This window comes from Salmo salar, chromosome 03 (genome assembly GCF_965601325.2).
Source record: "Salmo salar chromosome 03, fSalSal1, whole genome shotgun sequence".
In the NCBI taxonomy this organism is placed as follows: domain Eukaryota; kingdom Metazoa; phylum Chordata; class Actinopteri; order Salmoniformes; family Salmonidae; genus Salmo; species Salmo salar.
The window spans coordinates 56,499,986-56,515,219 of record NC_138293.1 but is presented as its reverse complement, the minus strand read 5'-3'; the positions used below and the strand labels follow the sequence as shown (position 1 = coordinate 56,515,219).

At 43.2% G+C, this 15,234-nt stretch overlaps 1 protein-coding gene across 3 annotated transcripts; it reads left to right on the top strand.

The window, feature by feature from the left end:
- The first annotated feature begins 4,486 nt into the window (after window positions 1-4,486).
- Window positions 4,487-7,768, top strand: dnal4 (Dynein light chain 4, axonemal). 3 transcript variants are annotated; one of them, NM_001173782.1, is given in 5 exon segments: window positions 4,605-4,628; window positions 5,221-5,307; window positions 5,424-5,507; window positions 6,155-6,493; window positions 6,576-7,768. In NM_001173782.1, coding segments are annotated over 3 exon segments (321 nt in total). In that variant the 5' UTR covers window positions 4,605-4,628; window positions 5,221-5,235; the 3' UTR covers window positions 6,320-6,493; window positions 6,576-7,768.
- The last annotated feature ends 7,466 nt before the right edge of the window (window positions 7,769-15,234 follow it).

Sequence of the window (15,234 nt, the reverse complement as noted above, 5' to 3'; positions counted from 1 at the left end):
GTGGTTTTAGAGGGTGCAACAGGTCTGTACCTCAGGAGTAAATGTCAGTTGGCTTTTCATAGCCGAGCATTCAGAGGTCGAGACAGCAGGTGTGACAGAGAGAGATTCAAAAACAGCAGGTCTGGGACAAGGTAGCACATCCGTTGAACAGGTCAGGGTTCCCTAGCCGCAGGCAGAACAGTTGAAACTGGAGCATACAATACTTAAATTCACACAGGACACCAGATAAGACAAGATAATTACGTTAGATATAACAGACTGACCCTAGCCCCCCAGCACATAGACTATTGCAGCATAGATACTGGAGACTGAGACAGGGGTTGGTTCGGGGGACACTGTGGCCTCGATCCGACGATACCCCCCCCCAATTTTTTTTTTTTTGTGTTTGACCAAATACAATGGTATTTCTCTTTAAAAAGAATTAACAACAGACTTTCAGCATGCTTAATGAGAAGGGCACTCAACATGTACTGCACTGACACAAATGACTGAGGATTGGTTGAAAGAAATTGATAATAAGAAGATTGTGGGAGCTGTACAGTTAGTCTTCAGTGCAGCCTTTGATATAATTTTCTTTATGTGTTATGGCTTTTCAACCTCGGCCATATTGTGGATTCATAGCTATCTATCTAATAGAACTCATAGATTTTTTTTAAGGAAGCTTATCTAATTCAAACATAATTCAAAAGTGTGGCGTACCGTAGGGCAGCTCTCTAGGCCTTCTACTCTTTTCTATTTTTACCAATGGCCTGCCACTGGCATTAAACAAAGCATGTGTGTCCATGTATGCTGATGATTCAACCATATACAAATCAGCAACCACAGCTAATGAAATCACTGAAACCCTTAACAAAGAGTTGCAGTCTGTTTTAGTAATCAACTGGTCCTGAATATCTGTAAAACTAAGAGCATTGTATTTGGTGCAAACTATTCCCTAAGTTCTAGACCACAGCTGAATCTGGTAATAAATGGTGTGGATGTTGAACATGTTGAGCAGACTAAATTACTTGGTGATACCTTAGATTATAAACTGTCTTGGTCAAAACATATAGATTCAATGGTTGTACATTTTTTGGACATTAACAACTGTTTTCAATGTTGACCAGAGACTACAGTGAAAACATTTAGTTATGGATTTCATGGAAGTTATTTCCAGAAGTTATACCCTCACTTGCTCTTTCCTCTATGGAATGAAAGAGGAACACTGGGCTAGTTTGATTGGTAATGTGAAAGCAACCAACTGTAGAAGAAAGTCGAGTGAAGTAGGGGGAGGTTAATCTGCGACAGCCGACAGTCGGATACTGATGTGGTTTTCCAACAGCATGCTCAGTGCAACAAGTCAATGTTGCCATTGTTAATTATAATAAACTTTTCTCCAACCCCCGTTTCACAAACTGAAAATATATACAGTTGAAGTCGGAAGTTTACATACACTTAGGTTGGAGTCATTAAAACTCGTTTTTCAACCACTCCAAAATTTCTTGTTAACAAACTACTGTTTGGGCAAGTCGGTTAGGACATCTACTTTGTGCATGACACAAGTAATTGTTCAACAATTGTTTACATACACTAAGTTGACTGTGCCTTTAAACAGCTTGGAAAATTCCAGAAAATGATGGCTTTAGAAGCTTCTGATAGGCTGATCGACATCATTTGAGTCAATTGGAGGTGTACCTGTGGATGTATTTCAAGGCCTACCTTCAAACTCAGTGCCTCTTTGCTTGACATCATGGGAAAATCAAATGAAATCAGCCAAGACCTCAGAAGAAATTGTAGACCTCCACAAGTCTGGTTCATCCTTGGGAGCAATTTCCAAATGCCTGAAGGTACCACGTTCATCTGTACAAACAATAGGACGCAAGTATAAACACCATGGGACCACGCAGCCATCATACAGCTCAGGAAGGAGACTCGTTCTGTCTCCTAGAGATAAACGTACTTTGGTGCGAAAAGTGCAAATCAATCCCAGAACAACAGCAAAGGACCTTGTGAAGATGCTGGAGGAAACAGGTACAAAAGTATCTATATCCACAATAAAACGAGTCCTATATCGACATAACCTGAAAGGCCGCTCAGCAAGGAAGAAGCCACTGCTCCAAAACCGCCATAAAAAAGCCAGACTACGGTTTTCAACTGCACATGGGGACAAAGATCATACTTTTTGGAGAAATGTCCTCTGGTCTGAAACAAAATTAGAACTGTTTGGCCATCGTTATGTTTGGAGGAAAAAGGGGGAGGCTTGCAAGCCGAAGAACACCATCCCAACCATGAAGCACGAGGGTTGCAGCATCATGTTGTGGGCTTTGCTGCAGGAGGGACAGGTGCACTTCACAAAATAGATGGCATCATGAGGTAGGAAAATTATGTGGATATATTGAAGCACACCTCAAGACATCAGTCAGGAAGTTAAAGCTTGGTCGCAAATGGGTCTTCCAGCTGGACAATGACCCCAAGCATACTTCCAAAGTTGTGGCAAAATGGCTTAAGGACAACAAAGTCAAGGTATTGGAGTGGCCATCACAAAGCCCTGACCTCAATCCTATAGACAATTTGTGGGCAGAACTGAAAAAGAGTGTGCGAGCAAGGAGGTCTACAAACCTGACTCAGTTACACCAGCTCTGTCAGGAGGAATAGGTCAAAATTCACCCAACTTATTGTGGGAAGCTTGTGGAAGGCTACCCAAAACATTTGACCCAAGTTAAACAATTTAAAGGCAATGCTACCAAATACTAATTGAGTGTATGTAAACTTCTGACCCACTGGTAATGTGATGAAAGAAAAAAAAGTTGAAATAAATCATTCTCTCTGCTATTATTCTGACATTTCACATTCTTAAAATAAAGTGGTGATCCTAACTGACCTAAAACAGGGAATTTTTACTAGGATTAAATGTCAGGAATTGTGAAAAACTGAGTTTAAATGTGTTTGCCTAAGGTGTATGTAAACTTCCGACTTCAACTTGTATGTGTGTTCATTGTACAATCAATTGGTGACAGAGAGAGACTCAAATATCACATTAATTTGTACATAATCCACTGTATACATGAATTGTGGCAAAGTTGGTTTCTGTTTGTCACATCTTCGGTCACATTCGAGTGGGTTAAACAAAAACACCCTAATGATTGGTTAACAATAGAGCCTCCCACAATGCAGGTGATGGCTGCAGGATGAGGTTGCTGTTGATCAAGTGATTTTTGTAAAGTTCATGCAGTCGACAACTATTATAACCCCATATTGCAACGATGGTAACCGACTTGACAAATATGGTCTGCTCAAACACGGCCACTCTTTCCACGCCATTTCGATACAGCTACGACCTGAAGTGACTTTTTCACAGCAGGTTAGGAGAACTTATGGAGCAGGTCAGGAGAATTTATTTAACAGAGTAGGATCATTTGGCTAAGGTTTGGAAAAGAGTTAGGGTTCAGCGAAAATGTTCTCCTAACCTGCTACGAAAATCACTTTTAGTTGTAGCGGTATCGAAGTGTTGTGAAAAGAGGGAGTGCGTTCGAGCAGATCACTTTTGTCAAGCCTTGCATTATGGGGATAGAAATTGTGAGACTTACGCAACAACTGCATGAACTTTACAAAAAGCATGTGACCAAAGGTCATGAAGTTATGACTGCAGTCGACTGCAAATGTCTTCAGTTGCTCTTCACCAACTTCATCCTGCAGCCATTGCATGCATTGTGCGAAGCGCTATTGTCAACCAGTCATTAGGGTGTTCTTGTTTGACCCACGAGAACATGACCAAAGATGTGATTGAAACAGGAACCAACTTTGCTGCGATTCATGAATACAGTGAATATGTACAATTGAATGTGATATTTGAGGCTCTCTCTCACCAATTGCTAGTACAACATAAGCAACATAAGCACACATATTTACAGTTTGTGAGTGTGTGATATGGGTGTTGAAGACATGGATATTTCGACATTACAAAGAAAAACTTTTATAAACAATGGCAACACTGCCATGTTACACTGAGCCTTGCTGCAAATAAGGTAGCGAAGGCAGCTCTGAAGAAGGAGGAGGTAGATGTGGTGGTCCTGTTAGGGGGGGATGGAATGTAGGAGCATCATAGTGGAGGGGTTGACCCAGGGGTGGCAACGTGAGTGGGAGAGAGAGCAGCTGGTTCTGTGAGGAGGGTCGTAGGTATACCTGGGGAGTGAAAGGAGGGATGGGGTTCTGTTGACAAGGTTAAGGTTGGGTCATTGTTAGTGTGTAAACCCCCAGATGGGAAGTGGGAGTTGTGGGGAGGTAGAGACTGTGAAGCATGTCCTGTTGCTGAGGATAGGATCACTTTTTTTCTGTTAGTTGGCTGAGTTATAAACACATTTTCGCTTGTAACGATTTTGGGCTCAAATGAGAGGTAGCGCGAAATAGCAAGGGAGCTGCTGTCGTTTCTTTATTCCACCGGCCTGCTACGGGTGTGAGGCTATTTCATATTTGAATATGTAATTCGCACTCCGACCTGAGAATGGTAGCAATACGCAAGACAGAGTCTAGTCTGCCGGAAACGCACAAGGAGAAGAAGGAGAGCGGGACGAAAGAAGCGGTTGCTATGGCCGACATGTTTCCATGTCAACAATAAATGGACCAAGCTTCTCCTGATAAACTAGCCAGAGGTAAGTAGCTAGCTAGGTTATCTAGCTAGCTATTTAGTTAACTTGCTATCCATAATCAAGTACATCTCAAAGAAGAATGGCTCATAACGGCGTACAATGGTTGCAACTCTTTCATGAACTTGCAGCATTGCAACTAAGAGAACGTTAGTGAGAAGGCAAGACAACAACCTACACAAGATAATTAGCTAACGTTACAGTTAGCTAGTAAGGCAGATACTTTAGTGAGATGTCTAGTTAGGTAGCTACATGTTAAACTTGGCTTTCATAGCTAACGTTACACGTCTAAAGACTAACGTTACTAGCTAGCTAGCTAACGTTAGCTAGTCAACCCTGTGGATACCTTTCACCCATTTTTGATAATTGCCAACATATGCTTGACAATGTCATGCATGTCACTTTCCTGGCCATAGTGACCTACCCTGCAGCCACTACATTCCTTGCTTGTGTTGTCATGGGTAGAATAAGTAAACGAACACGAAGTGAGCAGGACTAGGAGGGTCTCTTCAGTTCAGCCTTTTCTCATAGCTATTACTTGACAAACATTGTGGCCCGAAGGCTATGCTTCCATTCAAATGTGGGTGTGTTTTCTCAGTAGAAGGAGAGGGGAATGGCAGAGACGACAGAGAGCAAGAAGGAGGAGGCTGATTACAAGAGGCTCCACAGCTTCCCACTCATCAGGGTGAGACAGAGTCTTGCTGCTGTGACACATATGTGGTTCACAAGTACAGGCGTTGTGACTGGGTTTCGTGGAGTAAATGATGAGTGTTGTAATGTATTGTTCTGATTAATTCACAGCACACAGACATGCCAGAGGAGATGAGAGTGGAAACGATGGAATTGTGTGTCACAGCCTGTGAGAAGTTTGCCACCAACAATGAGGTCAGGACCATGTCTATCTGTCTGTCTGTACACTGTGCAGCTTGATTATTACAGCACACTTACTATTTCTTTAATCCACCCACTCATCCGACCCAGTCACTTTTTAAAACCAGGCCTGTATGTAATCCACCCACTCAGCCAGTCAGGCATTGTGTCAGCCTGCCTCACCACTCATGCCAGCAACCCTGTGTGTCCATCTGGACTAGAACACTGGTTGTCTCTCTCTTTCTCCATCTCTCTCTCCTTCTGTCTCTCTCCTCCTCCCCTCTGTATTTTACCCCCTCCATCACTTCCTCTCCTCCCTCATAGGCCCGATTCCAAATGGATCCCTCGTTCCTATCCTCAGGTGCTTGTTATGGATACGTTTTCGACCCCCAGTGGGCTGAATGGAGTTTCAGCCATATTGCTAACTCCTTTCCTTTACAAGGGCTTAGGGATAGGAGCCAGGAATTTGGTTTGGAATCGGACCAGACGGTCCAGTTATTATTGGATCCCATAACTTTAAACATCTGTGCGTTTAACTCTGAATTTTCGCTAACATCATGAATTTGATGACAAATAGTAGATTTGCATGAAAATTTACATTTACAGCTTCAGATTTGGTTTCTGTATGTTCTCTAACTTCTCTCACGCTCTCTCCATTTCAGAATGCGGCGAAGATGATCAAGGAGTCGATGGATAAAAAGTTTGGCAGCTCGTGGCACGTGGTGATCGGGGAGGGCTTTGGCTTCGAGGTGACACACGAGGTCAAGAACCTGCTCTACATGTTCTTTGGAGGCAGCCTGGCCGTGTGTGTGTGGAAGTGCGCTTAGCACACACACAAAACACACACAGGCTACACACACACCCCTCCCATCCAGTCTGTCTCTACCTAACAAGTGTATTTATATATTTATATACACATCCTGGATGATTCACCCATCTCTGAGCTATGCAGTCTTTTTCTTTGTCATTTACTGATCGTGTATGTGTGGTGGGAAGGGAGGGTGTGTGTGTGTGTGTGTGTGTGTGTGTGTGTGTGTGTGTGTGTGTGTGTGTGTGTGTGTGTGTGTGTGTGTGTGTGTGTGTGTGTGTGTGTGTGTGTGTGTGTGTGTGTGTGTGTGTGTGTGTGTGTACGTGTGTGTACGTGTGTGTACATGTGTTTGCGAGCGTGTGTGATGTCCCTTACGTCGTTGATTGATTAGGCTAAGTCATTTCTTGATATATTGTATTCAATATCAGCATGTCACACTCTTGCCTTGTGTGTGCACATACAGTATGAAAATGACCAAGTCTTATCTGTATACAGATGTGATAGTTTCTACAGAACAGTGAGTTCACTGCATGAAGGAGTCTGGTGTCTCTCCTACTATCCTACTGATGGAATTCAGTGGGGCTGCAACACTCGCACTCACTTTCCCTATTACTTTCTGCTCTACTTCTTTAACTCGAGGTGGCGTGTGTGTTCTCATCATCTCCTCATGCTCACCTTTGAAAGAAAAAAAAATGCATCCAGCTCCATGTCTTTCCTCCACACCGCCTGTACGTTGGCACACTGTCGTCTCGGTGGGCTGCCATGCCATCTGCTGAAAAACATCCTTACACAAGCACACACTCTCTCTCAGTCTCTCTTATTGCTCTCAATTCACACTATCTCTGTTTCTCTAATCCTCTCTCTAGATTCTTGTTGCTCTCAATTCACACAATCTCTGTTCTCCAATCCTCTCTAGATATTTTTTTTGTTTATCTCCGTCTTTAGTAGTATAGCTTTAGTCTTCACCTTTCAGACATGAGTCCCATAAGCCACCCATGTCAGTGTCTCTACTCCTCCTATAACTGATAAGATAGCACAGGGACTTTTGTATCCTCTCAATGTACAGTTTATACTTGAATTTGAATGTGAAGATGGAATCTGATTTTGTATATGATCGTCACGGGCTTTTTATGAAAGAGCTTATTGTTGAAATAGTTATTTTCTGTCACACCACTGTTATAAGAATGTCATGGATAGGTGTTGTTGTTCTGAATTCTGTATCACAACTGATATTACATGAGCTATTCTGACTCCCTAGGCCTAGGCATTGCATTTCAATGAATATCAACTAGGCATGCAGTCTCATTGCCAGATAGAAAACTTTATGTTGTCAACTGTGGATGTCACCAGGTACCATAACACTGATGCGTTGTATTGTTGTTTTCACTTCAACACTGTGTGTTTGCATAAATTCATTGCACATGAAATGATTCCTGAAAGTGATTAAAAAAAAATGAATTTTTTCAAATCTTCCGATTTTTGGGTGTTGTTTGTTGAAAGTGAATGACAGTATGTTGACCGGGGATTTATATATACAGTATGTCTCTAGTGTCTATTCACTATGAAGCAAGTGGGACGAACTGGGGAGGGACCTACCTGAATTTGTCCAGTAAGAAACACTTGTTTTGTTTTTCCGTTGCAAAACGTTTGGTTATGCTATGCGCTATTGAATACACCCCTGTTGTGGACTAGGGAAAAGGGAGACAGCTGGAGGTCTAGGAAAGGCAAAAACCCTGCAGAGCTCCCTTTTAATTAGCCACCATGCTAACACTACAACCAACAGAGCAATCTGCCCTTTGATGTAGTAGTTTCATATTAGAGAAGTCAATTTACTGCTAGGCCCTTGGTGGTCCTTCTTATCTATAGGACAAGCTCTGAAGTAATGTAATGTAGCAAGGCACTTAACCCTAATTGCTCCTGTAAGTCCTTCTGGATAAAAGCATCTGCTAAATGACTCCCTTAGTGTGAGGGAACCTAAGAGCGTCCTATTCCCCTGGCGGTGAGTGAACCTAAGAGCATCCTATCCCTCTGGGGGTGAGTGAACCTAAGAGTCCTATCTCCCTGGCAGTGAGTGAACCTAAGAGCGTCCTATCTCCCAGGGTGTGAGTGAACCTAAGAGCGTCCTATCTCCCTGGAGGTGAGTGAACCTAAGAGCGTCCTATCTCCCTGGAGGTGAGTGAACCTAAGAGCGTCCTATCTCCCTGGGGGTGAGTGAACCTAAGAGCGTCCTATCCCCCAGGGTGTGAGTGAACCTAAGAGCGTCCTATCCCCCAGGGTGTGAGTGAACCTAAGAGCGTCCTATCCCCCAGGGTGTGAGTGAACCTAAGAGCGTCCTATCCCCCAGGGTGTGAGTGAACCTAGGAGCGTCCTATCTCCCAGGGTGTGAGTGAACCTAAGAGCGTCCTATCTCCCAGGGTGTGAGTGAACCTAAGAGCGTCCTATCTCCCAGGGTGTGAGTGAACCTAAGAGCGTCCTATCTCCTAGACTAGAGAACGAATGATATACTGCTCCATATTCCGCCTCACTGTTATTGAGTGCAAGCAGTAAGAGTGGTTTTAAATCTTAGCTCTCTTTTCTTCTTCTAAATCATCCCAAATTCCCAGAACCCTCTAGTCTCTCGCTCTCCCTCTCCCTGAGTCATCCATTTCCCTCATGTATTCCTTTTTATTTGTTGCTCTGTCTGCCTTAGTCTCATTTCTCTCTCCGTCTATTCAGCTGGAGCAAAATAATATTGCTTTTCCTTCTCTCTTTTCTGTTCAGGTCTTCTCTCTGCTTTCTCTAATTTGCTCCCTTGCCTCTCTCCATCTCTATCCCCCCACATGGAAAAAATACTATAGTATAATATGGCATAAATATTACAGTATTCACTGTAGTGTTTTTGTGGACATTACTTTAGTATTTACTAGCAATAAAGGCAACTTTAAAATGTGCGGTTTTGTCACACAACACAATGCCACAGATGTCTTAAGTTTTACAATTGGCATGCTGACTGCAGGAATGTCCACCAGAGCTGTTGCCAGAGAATGTAATGTTAGTTTCTCTACCATAAACTGCCTTCAACGTCGTTTTAGAGATTTTGGCAGTACGTCCAACTGGCCTCACAACTGAAGACCACGTGTAACCACGCCTGTCCAGGACCTCCACATCCGGCTTCTTCACCTGCGCGATCGTCTGAAGGGGGGTGTGGGGGGCTGCTGAGGAGTATTTATGTCTGTAATAAAACCTTTTCGTGTGGAAAAACTCATTTTGATTGGCTGGGCCTGGTCCCCAAGTGGGTTGGCCTGGCTACCAAGTGGGTGGGCCTATTGCCCTCCCACACCCACCAATGACTTCACCACTGCTCAGTCATGTGAAATCCATAGATTAGGGCCTAATTTATTTCTTTATATCTCCTTATATGAACTTGTCATAATTACAGCCGTGTTGAAGAGACCAAACTGCAGCAGGTGAAATGTAGATACTCATCTTTTTAATATATAAGAGCAAAGTATCCACAGGAAAAAACCAATAAACAAAAACAACTAACAACATGCTACGTACATACCAAAACTAGCAGTGTTAGCACAAGCACCCACAACCCCAAGTGACAAACATACTCCTAATTATATGACTCCCAATCAGGAACAACGATAACCAGCTGTCCCTGATCGGGAGCCACACAGACCCACATAGAAATACAACACCCAGAACACACATACACAGACATACTCTGCCACGTCCTGACCAAAACTACACAACAACACCCTCTGCTGGTCAGGACGTGACAGAACTGTAACTCAGTAAAATATTTGAAGTTGTTGCATGTTGCGTTTATATTTTTGTTCAGTATACAGTTGAAGTTGGAAGTGTACATACACTTAGGTTGGAGTCATTAAAACTCGTTTTTAAACCACTCCACAAATTTCTTGTTAACAAACTATAGTTTTGTCAAGTCGGTTAGGACATTTACTGTGTGCATGACACAAGTAATATTTCCAACAACTGTTTACAGACAGATTATTTCACTTATAATCGACTGTATCACAATTCCAGTGGGTCAGAAGTTTACATACACTAAGTTGACTGTGCTTTTAAACAGCTTGGAAAATTTCCGAAAATGATGTCATGGCTTTAGAAGCTTCTGATAGGCTAATTGACATCATTTGAGTCAATTTGAGGTGTACCTGTGGATGTATTTCAAGGCCTACCTTCAAACTCAGTGCCTCTTTGCTTGACATCATGGGAAAATCAAAAGAAATCAGCCAAGACCTCAGAAGAAAATTGTAGACCTCCACAAGTCTAGTTCATCCATGGGAGAAATTTCAAAACGGCTGAAGGTAGCATGTTCATCTGCACAAACAATAGTACGCAAGTATAAACACCATGGGACCACGCAGCCGTCATACTGCTCAGGAAGGAGACTCGTTCTGTCTCCTAGAGATGAACATACTTTGGTGCGAAATGTGCAAATCAATCCCAAATCAAATCAAATGTATTTGTCACATACACATGGTTAGCAGGTGTTAATGCAAGTGTAGCGAAATGCCTGTGCTTCTAGTTCCGACCATGCAGTAATATCTAACAAGTAATATAACCTAACAGTTCACAACAACTACTTTATACACACAAGTGTAAAGGAATGAATACGAATATGTACATAAAAATATATAAATGAGTGATGGCCAAACGGCATAGGCAAAATGCAGTAGATGGTATAGGGTACAGTATATACATATGACATGAGTATTGTAGGGTATGAAAACATACAAAGTGGTATTGTTTAAAGTGGCTATTGATACATTACATCAAGATGGCAAGATGCAGTAGATGGTATAGAGTACAGTACATACATATGAGATGAGTAATGTGGGGTAGGAAAACATTATATAAAGTGGAATTGTTTAAAGTGGCTAGTGACACATTTAATTACATCAAGATGGCAAGATGCAGTAGATGGTATTAGCGTACAGTATGTACATATGAGATGAGTAATGTAGGGTAATAAAGTGGCTAGTGATAAATTGATTACATCAATTTTTCCATTATTTAAGTGGCTGGAGTTGAGTCAGTATGTTGGTAGCAGCCACTCAATGTTAGTGATGGCTGTTTAACAGTCTGATGGCCTTGAGATAGAAGCTGTTTTTCAGTCTCTCAGTCCCTGCTTTGATGCACCTGTACTGACCTTGCCTTCTGGATGATAGCGGGGTGAACAGGCAGTGGCTCGGGTGGTTGTTGTCCATGATGATATTTTTGGCCTTCCTGTGACATCGGGTGGTGTAGGTGTGCAGACCTCACTACCCTCTGGAGAACCTTCCGGTTATGGGCGGAGCAGCTGCCGTACCAGGCGGTGATACAGCCCGACAGGATGCTCTCGATTGTGCATCTGTAAAAGTTAGTGAGTGTTTTTGGTGACAAGCCGAATTTCTTCAGCCTCCTGAGGTTGAAGAGGCGCTGCTGCGCCTTCTTCACCACGCTGTCTGTGTGGGTGGACCATTTCAGTTTGTCCGTGATGTGTACGCCGAGGAACTTAAAACTCTCCACCCTCTCCACTACTGCTCCCTCTGCTGTTTCCTGAAGTCCACGATCATCTCCTTTGTTTTGTTGACATTGAGTGTGAGGTTATTTTTCTGACACCACACTCCGAGGGCCCTCATCTCCTCCCTGTAGGCTGTCTTGTCGTTGTTGGTAATCAAGCCTACCACTGTGGTGTCGTCTGATTGCGTTGGAGGCGTGCATGGCCACGCAGTCGTGGGTGAACATGGAGTACAGGAGAGGGCTGAGAACGCACCCTTGTGGGGACCCAGTGTTGAGGATCAGCGGGGTGGAGATGTTGTTACCTACCTTCACCACCAGGGGGCGGCCCGTCAGGAAGTCCAGGACCCAGTTGCACAGGGCGGGGTCGAGACCCATGGTGTTAAATGCTGAGCTGTAATCGATGAACAGCATTCTTACATAGGTATTCCTCTTATCCAGATGGGTTAGGGCAGTGTGCAGTGTGATGGCGATTGCGTCGTCTGTGGACCTATTGGGTCGGTAAGCAAATTGGAGTGGGTCTAGGGTGTCAGGTAGGCTGGAGGTGATATGGTCCTTGACTAGTCTCTCAAAGCACTTCATGATTCCAGAACAACAGCAAAGGACCTTGTGAAGATGCTGGAGGAAACAGGTACAAAAGTATCTATATCCACAGTAAAACGAGTCCTATATCGACATAACCTGAAAGGCCGCTCAGCAAGGAAGAAGCCACTGCTCCAAAACCGGCATAAAAAAGCCAGACTACGGTTTTCAACTGCACATGGGGACAAAGATTGTACTTTTTGGAGAAATGTCCTCTGGTCTGATGAAACAAAAATAGAACTGTTTGGCCATAATGGCCATCGTTATGTTTGGAGGAAAAAGTGGGAGGCTTGCAAGCCGAAGAACACCATCCCAACCGTGAAGCACGGGAGCGGCGTCATCATGTTGTCGGGGTGCTTTGCTGCAGGAGGGACTGGTGCACTTCACAAAATAGATGGCATCATGCGGGAGAAAAGTTATGTGGATATATTGATGCAACATCTCAAGACATCAGTCAGGAAGTTAAAGCTTGGTCGCAAATGGATCTTCCAAATGGACAATGACCCCAAGCATACTTCCAAAGTTGTGGCAAAATGGCTTAAGAACAAAAAGTCAAGGTATTGGAGTGGCCATCACAAAACCCTGATCTCAATCTTATAGAAAATTTGTGGGCAGAACTGAAAAAGTGTGTGCAAGCAAGGAGGCCTACAAACCTGACTCAGTTACACCAGCTCTGTCAGGAGGAATGGGCCAAAATTCACCCAACTTATTGTGGGAAGCTTGTGGAAGGCTACCTGAAATGTTTGACCCAAGTTAAACAATTTAAAGGCAATGCTACCAAATACTAATTGACTGTATGTCAACCTCTGACCCATTGGGAATGTGATGAAAGAAATATAAGCTGAAATAAATAATTCTCTCTACTATTATTCTGACATTTCACATTCTTAAAATAAAGTGGTGATCCTAACTGACCTAAGATAGGGAATTGTTACTGTGATTAAATGTCAGGAATTGTGAAAAACTGAGTTTAAATGTATTTGGCTATGGTGTATGTAAACTTCCAACTTCAACTGTATATAATTATACCGTAAGTACTGTTGTATTCTATAATAAACTGTAGTCTTTTTTCATGTTGGGGCCTCCCCCTCCTATTTTCCCTCTACTTCCTCCATGCTCTGTCACCACCACACACACACACACACACACACACACAGTCTGACACACTGACACACACACACACACTCTCTCTCTTTCTCCATAGCCAGTGACAGATTGTCCCAGTGGGAGACAGGGAGGATGAGCACTATCCCACAAGCTGTTGCCTTGGAACAGAGAGAGGGAGAGAGGGATGGATTGATGGAGAAAAAAGAGTCAGGGAGTTAAAGAAAAAAGGCATTATGAGGGTGGGATAAGGATGACAGTCCTTTTGGAATGCCAGTATGCAGGATTACACAAGGATTATTTAACTGTGCGTGCATGTGTGTGGCTATGTGTGTGGAATCTCTGGATCCGTCATATCATGACAAATTAACATGTTTCCAGCACTATGTCTTGGTATTCCACATGTCCCCTCTTGCTGTTCATTTCCCATGCATGATATTTCCCCTCACTCCCTCTATTCCATATTTCTCCCCTCCTTCCATCTCTTTTTCTTCTTACTTTCTCTTAATCTCTCCCTCTCCTCCCACTCTTTTTCTTCTCTCACTCTCTCCATCTATCCATCTCTCTCTCTCTCTCTCTCTCTCTCTCTCTCTCTCTCTCTCTCTCTCTCTTTCACTGGATTGAAATTAAATATTCATTCGTAGCCAGTGAGTGACTGAACCCCCAGCGCAACCCACAGTGACTGCCATCAAAGAGCTCTACCCTCATCTCTCTGCTGGCCCAGCCATCACTTCACCCACCATCTGTAACATGAAACACTCTCCCTCTCTCTCCTGTCTCTCTTCCTCAACTGTATAAGTAAGTCTGCCTAGTCTCTGAGGTACAACACATTAGTAGATCAGGTCAATGTTGTTCTTGTACCATGCCTTCCTTTTTAGTCCAAATCTACACCTTACAGATTCATCTTCTGGTTGGTTTGAAGTAACAGACTCTCCAATTATGGTGAGAATTCTGGATCGTTTCCAAGCAACCTACATTAAGCTTTAACCGCTCTGAGGGAAACAGGACGGGCTTTGAAGCTTTGATCTGTGTGTCTGTCTTTCTCTGTGTGTGCGTGTGTGTGCGTGTGTGTGCGTGTGTGTGTGTGTGTGTGTCTGAGTGCGTGCATGTGTATGAGCACATGTGTTTGCATGCGTGTCAGAGAGAGAAAGAGATCGAGAGACACTGAGAGAATACAACAACGTTATTTTAATGTATCATCATTATAAGTGCATTTTACAAGTACACATACACCAATAAATAAACAATAAAGCAACACATTTACACTGGCTCTTTTTGTTTCAACACTTTCTGTACAAAATGCCTCAGGTTAAAAATGATCTATGAACATCTATAGGGAACAGTCTATAAGTACCATGATATGCATTATTCATGTCATTTCTCTCATAGCTATGGTGTTTCACTAACAACGACTTTGTACAGCATGCTAGGGAATAAACTGGCCCCACCAGGAAGTAATCAGGGACAGAGGGAAGGAATTAAAGGGATAGAGGTAGATAAAGAATGCATTTATCAGCAGGTAAGAGAGCTGGAGGGAGGGTAAAAGGAAAAGGGGGAGCGTGGGAATTGAGGAGAGATGGATGAAGCTGAGAGGAGAGGAGAGAAGGAGTACAAATATTTGACCTGGTCTGTGCTCATGGGTGCTTTGTAAAGTCAGAAGAGACCTACTGCTACACTATGTGCGCGTGTCTGTGTCTGGAAGGAGGGCCCTGGTGGTCAAAAGTAGTGCACTATATA

Excerpts from the sequence above, each read along its gene's own strand:
- dnal4 (XM_082971397.1), top strand. The coding sequence starts at position 5,236 with ATGGCAGAGACGACAGAGAGCAAGAAGGAGGAGGCTGATTACAAGAGG. Across the intron at positions 5,308-5,423 it reads ACAGCTTCCCACTCATCAGG|CACACAGACATGCCAGAGGA; the intron begins GTGAGACAGAGT and ends ATTAATTCACAG. Across the intron at positions 5,508-6,154 it reads AGTTTGCCACCAACAATGAG|AATGCGGCGAAGATGATCAA; the intron begins GTCAGGACCATG and ends TCTCCATTTCAG.